Below are 6,350 nucleotides of genomic sequence, written 5' to 3' on the forward strand. Positions count from 1 at the left end.
CAGCCAGGATAAATCACACACAGTGTGTGGAGGCTTTATTGTCTTCATGATTTACTGTTTCTTATCTGTGAAATTAAAGTAAATCAAAGTTTTGTTTCCACTGAGGGAAATGGTTTCAGCTCACAGAGACAGACAGGAGGTCATCAAACAGATGTGCTTTTTTAACATATTTTTGTGATGTGTATATAAAACTAGGTGTAAAATATATGTTTAACTAAAAACTAACTGAAAAAAGTTTGTGCTTTTACAAAACTAAATAAAATAAAATTAAACTTTTCTATATTTTTCTATACTTTTCTAATATTCTATAATAAACTTTACTTGATTGACATGCTGAACTCTGAGGCTTGGCGTCTAAAATAGAAAGCAGAGATTAGAGAAGCAGCTGCTGATGAAATGTGGGTCACAGTTCAAACAACAGAGCTGCTTTATTCTAATAACTTCTGCTGTCTTACATTGAGTCCTGCAATCCACAGAACAGCAACACAATCCTCTCATGCTCACGCGCACGTTTGTCAGCATGTGAGCGTGCAGCCGAGGTGACGGAGTTTCCCATGTATATATATATATATATATATATATATATATATATATACAGTGTGTATACTGTACGTCTGCGACCTGACACCCAGACTGCTGCAGCTCCCACTCCAAACAGCCAAACACGTGCTGAGCTCAATGAAAAGCTGAACCAGCATGTCAGGGTGTCACCTGGCCTCCACCTGGCCTCCACCTGGCCTCCACCTGACCTCCACCTGACCTCCACCTTTCCTCTACCTGGCCTCCACCTGGCCTCCACCTGGCCTCCACCTGGCCTCCACCTGGCCTCCACCTGACCTTCACCTGGCTTCCACCTTTCCTCTACCTGGCCTCCACCTGACCTCCACCTGACCTCCACCTGACCTCCACCTTTCCTCTACCTGGCCTCCACCTGGCCTCCACCTGACCTTCACCTGGCTTCCACCTTTCCTCTACCTGGCCTCTACCTGGCCTCCACCTGACCTCCACCTGACCTCCACCTTTCCTCTACCTGGCCTCCACCTGGCCTCCACCTGGCCTCCACCTGACCTTCACCTGGCTTCCACCTTTCCTCTACCTGGCCTCCACCTGACCTCCACCTGACTTCCACCTGGCCTCCACCTGGCCTCCACCTGGCCTCCACCTGACCTCCACCTGGCCTCCACCTTTCCTCTACCTGGCCTCCACCTGACTTCCACCTGACCTCCACCTGACCTCCACCTGGCCTCCACCTGGCCTCCACCTGACCTCCACCTTTCCTCTACCTGGCCTCCACCTGACCTCCACCTGACTTCCACCTGACCTCCACCTGGCCTCCACCTGACTTCCACCTGACCTCCACCTGACCTCCACCTGGCCTCCACCTGGCCTCCACCTGACCTCCACCTTTCCTCTACCTGACCTCCACCTGGCCTCCACCTGACCTCCACCTTTCCTCTATCTGGCCTCCACCTGGCCTCCACCTGACCTCCACCTGACCTCCACCTTTCCTCTACCTGGCCTCCACCTGACCTCCACCTGACCTCCACCTGGCCTCCACCTTTCCTCTACCTGGCCTCCACCTGACCTCCACCTGACCTCCACCTTTCCTCCACCTGACCTCCACCTTTCCTCTACCTGACCTCCACCTGGCCTCCACCTGACCTCCACCTTTCCTCTATCTGGCCTCCACCTGGCCTCCACCTGACCTCCACCTTTCCTCTACCTGGCCTCCACCTGACCTCCACCTGACCTCCACCTTTCCTCTACCTGGCCTCCACCTGACCTCCACCTGGCCTCCACCTGACCTCCACCTGACCTCCACCTTTCCTCCACCTGGCCTCCACCTGACCTCCACCTGCAAATTGTCACTGCATTTAACGCCAAGAAGACATCAACAAACCTCAAAAGACAAATTTTAAAAATACCAAAAAAGACAAATCACCATAAAAATTACACAGAATAATTTGCAAAATGACCAGAAAAGGGTCGAAAACCACAAAAAAACACAAATTAAAAATACCAAACTATAGCTGCTGCGCAGCGATGGGTCGGGTCCGGGCATTTTGAGCAACAAGCAGAAGAATTGGAAGACATTTAGGAATTTAGGCTTGAACTCACAACCTCTGAGACTAAGATTCAGTTTCTATCTCACTGAGCTAAATAGTCAGCGACAATTCATGTGTAGCTTCACAAACTAACTAAGCCAGACGTGCAGGTTGAGGCTTGAATCCTCAACCTCTGGAACCTAAGACGGTCATCTACCGCTCTGAGCTCATTGGCAAGTAGCAATTCAACAGTGGCTTCACAAACTGAGTAAGCCATTCACTGTTGTGTAGGAAAGCAGCCATCCGTGCATGGAAAGGCAGATTTCAAACCACTGTAAAAAAATCAGTTATTAAGACAAAAATCTGAAAATACACATATTGCATCTAGACAGCATGGAGATGTTGGTAATTTGTTTGTAACAATGATTGATTTGCTCCATCAGTGAAAAACTGATGTTTAAAAATGCCATTTTTACATTGACTCCAATTGTTCACATTAGAGCGAAATTCAAAATGCTGTAAAAAAAATTCAGTTTTTGAGATAAAATTCTGATATTTTCCAAACATCATCTACCATGACTCTAGAATTTTGTCATTTTTTTCATGAACATTGAAGATTTATTTAGCAAGAATTTGCATGTATATGTTTACAGTACCGTTTACAGTCAAACATTTTGATGCACTGTAGGCTCAATTTTTGATAAATCAAAAATCTGAGAAACATAGTTTGTGTAGGACAGTCTGAAGATGCTCTGTAGCAAGTTTGGTGTCAATTGAGCAAAAACTGTGGGAGGAGATAGGTTTAAGAAGTTTTACAGTTTTTGAAAAAAACAGAGTGATGAACTTCATAATTTTTAATAGGTTTAAATGTACAAAAGTTTCTTCAGTATTGGGGCTACAGTTTGATGGAAGTTGCAAATCTGTAGCACATACGGTTGATTTGTTATGAATTTTAAAAGTTTTGAACTTTAGAGGCTTGCTGTAGCGCCACCATCAGGACTATTGGCCTGTTTTTGCAGCTGAGGATATCTGGCATGAGACTGGACCTTTGTGCAAAGTTTGGTGATTTTTCACTCATGGGAAGTATGATTTCCTCGGAAGAAGAAGAAGAAGAAGAAGAAGAAGAAGAATACCTAGGATTACAGTAGTGTCCTAAAAAACCCTAAAAAAGACAAATAATCATCAAATCAAACACAAAACTACCAGAAAAAGGGAAAAATAGCACAAACAACAGAATTACCTCAAAAGACACTGTAAAAAAAAAAAACTACAAAAAAGACAAATGACAACAAAATCAACAAAACATTACGACAAAAGACAAAACACTTAAAGACACAAAATCAACACCAAAATGCACAAATTTAACGAAAGAGAAAAAAATTACCAAAAATACAAAAAACTAACCACAAAAAAAGACACGATGAGAAAACCAAAGCAACACAACGTCAGTGTGTCGGACGTCTCCTGATCCTCCAGCTGTGAAACACATCAGGCCTCAGACGACACACGACTCCTGGCGATTTTCCTGCCTGTTGACGACCAGCTTTAGATGGGCGTCCTGCGGAGGTCACAGAGGTCGAGTCTCTCCGGTCTTTTGTCACTGCGTCTAATTAAAGAGGATTCTGTCTGGATCTGGTTACTGATCCACTTTCAGTCCGTGATCTCAGCAACACGTTAACATCTTTGTGTCAGCGTTGAACACTTTGGATCAGATTCATCTATCAGAATAACTCAGTGCGTGTGGACGGCTCATGAGACACATTTATTATGCTGTCAGCTTGAACACGTCTCTTCATCATTCATTATTATTAGTTATTATTGTCTCAGAAGTGTTTGTGTCAACACACCCACTGGAATCATCTGTCAGTATAAAACAACTCAAATGGATCTTCAAATACAGAGATTAAAATAAACATTAAATACTGTTTTGTATTTGTTTATATTTTTGGAGTTTACAAATCTTTTTTTTTTTGAGTTTCCAACCTCTTTTATTTTTTGGAAGTTCAAAGGTTTTGTTAAGTTTTACTCAGACGAGGTGGAGCTGAGCACTTGGAGCAAAGACGTCTTTAATTTGGACAAAAGAGCTGAGAAACAGACGAGTTTCATCGGCCAGACGAAACAAGACAAATAATATAAATATTAAAATAGAATTATATCAGATATGAAATTCTTCCTTCTTGTTTTATCACACTGATGAAACCCGTCTGTGACGTCTGTTAATGCTAACAATAATCTGCTGTGTAATAAACCTGTTTACTTGTTGTTGTTAAAAATAAACACTGATCCTGTATCTGTGGCACTGTTCACACCTCATACTGAGTGTGACGTGATGTGATTCAGGTCTGGAAACCGCTCCAGGTCGACCTCTTCGTCCTCCGATAACAGCCGCGGCCAGTTTCCCAGCGTGCCTCTGTCCAGCTGGGTCACCCTCAGAAACATGAGACAGGAACTATTCCTGTCGTCTGGCCGCCTGCATTTACACCAACAGACGACTAAGTAAGGCCAGGAGGCGTTCACTGACACCGGTAAATATAGGAGAACATGTGCGCGGCTAAAAACAGCCCCCGACAGATGACAAGGACAAAACATCAATCCAATCAAACTTTATTCACACCTCAAAGTCACAGACATTTTCACTGTCACAAACACAGGAAATATAAACTTTGTCGAGCACCACAACGAAACGTTCAACATTACAAAAGTATAAAAAGTCAAATACAAAATGGACTCCGTTTCCTCCGCACGTCCCTGAAGTTCCTGAAAAAGCAGCAGCTCCCTGTCGTTACTCTGTCAGCCTCCCGGTCTCCGTCCGACCACGACCCATGCCATCAGCAACTCTCCTTCCTGTCGTTGCTCTCCGTCAGGCTCTGGATTTAGACCAGGACGCCGTCTTCGTCCTTCATCATGAAACTGTCCTTGCCATCTTTCACTCTCTGCCAGCGTCCTGGTCTACGTCCTCGCCGCCCTGTCTGAAGTCCATGCAGGTGAGTAGCGCCTCCACCTGCTGGGTGTCCACACTCAGGTGCTCCATGCTCTCGTACCCCGGCTCGGGCCCCTGTAGCTGCGCCGCCGCGGTTGCCTGCCGCGCCTCCTCTTGCAGCTGCTTGGCGGCGAGCAGGAACTCAGCGGCGCCGCAGGCCTGCAGGCTCTGCGTCAGCTTCTCCTGCAGCTGGTTGCTGAGCTGCAGCTGCTGCTTGTGCTGCTCCGCCAGCGTCCTGAGCACCGTCACTTTGCTCTGCTCCTCGCGGTCGATGTGCTCCAGCAGCTCGCCTTTACGCTCCTCCAGGATGGCGTACAGCAAGTCGAAGCTCTCGCCCAGCCGCCTCCGTTGCAGCTCTCCGTTCTCCTGGATCAGCTTGCACGTGTCGTCCATTTGAGCCATGACGGCTTGGACGCAGCTGTTTGCGGCAGCGAGCACCTCTACGGCGGAACGCAGCTCGTTCTTCTGGCTCTGGTAGACGGCGTGCAGCGGTGATACCTCGCAGTCCTTGTGCTGTCCAAACACCTTGCACATGGAGCAGGTGGGCGTCTGGCAGCTGACGCAGTAGATGTTGATGCGTTCGTCCTCGTGCTCCTTACACCGGGGCTCCTTGGCGTCTTTGTCCTTCAGCGGCGGGTCCTCGCCGTCACCCGTCTTGCTCTCCTGCTGCTGCTTGTAGATGTCGATGATGTTCTCCACCAGGAGATTCCTCTGCAGCCCGTACACGCCGTGCCGGTCCAGGACCACCTCGAAGCGGCAGGTGGGGCAGCGGAAGGTTCCCCCGGAGAAATGGTAGGGGTTCCTGGACTCGTAGAGGTCGTTGGCGCAGCCGCGGCACAGGTTGTGTTGGCACGGCAGGATGACCACCGGCTTGGTGAACATGTCCAGGCAGATGGGACAGCTCAGCTGCTTCTCCAGACTCTCCATGGCGCTGACGGGACGCACCACCTGACCCGTCTGAATATCCATCGTCTTCTTCTTCTGCTGTTTCTGTCGGCTAGCGCACACACTCTGTGTCTCTTCCTCTGTGGTTTATTTCTGTCTGCCGCCGTCAGAGCTCATCCGCCCTTTATACCCCCGGGGACACCCCCCCCCCCCCACCAGCCGCTGGCTGTTTGTCTCACTGGTTCTGAAATAGACTCCCAGCAGCCCCTCCTGCTGCTGCACATGCCTTACTGAGGACCAGGCCCCGCCCCCTCACTCAACGCCAACAGCAGCCCCCCCGCCCCCCCCGACAACATCATGTTGTATGAAGTCTGTTTACATGTTTACAGTCATGTCAACAACACAATGTAAACAACTATCACAACCTGAACTGTCTGCTC

The 6,350-nt window shown here is 47.9% G+C and overlaps 1 protein-coding gene across 1 annotated transcript; it reads right to left on the reverse strand.

The window, feature by feature from the left end:
* Positions 1-4,633: 4,633 nt before the first annotated feature.
* On the reverse strand, positions 4,634-6,083 carry LOC125885058 (E3 ubiquitin-protein ligase TRIM63-like). The gene has a single exon (XM_049570436.1). The coding sequence runs from the start codon at positions 5,992-5,994 to the stop codon at positions 4,972-4,974; it is 1,023 nt and encodes a 340-aa protein (XP_049426393.1). The 5' UTR covers positions 5,995-6,083; the 3' UTR covers positions 4,634-4,971.
* Positions 6,084-6,350: the final 267 nt, after the last annotated feature.

Source organism: Epinephelus fuscoguttatus, linkage group LG24 (assembly GCF_011397635.1).
Source record: "Epinephelus fuscoguttatus linkage group LG24, E.fuscoguttatus.final_Chr_v1".
Taxonomy (NCBI): Eukaryota; Metazoa; Chordata; class Actinopteri; order Perciformes; family Serranidae; genus Epinephelus; species Epinephelus fuscoguttatus.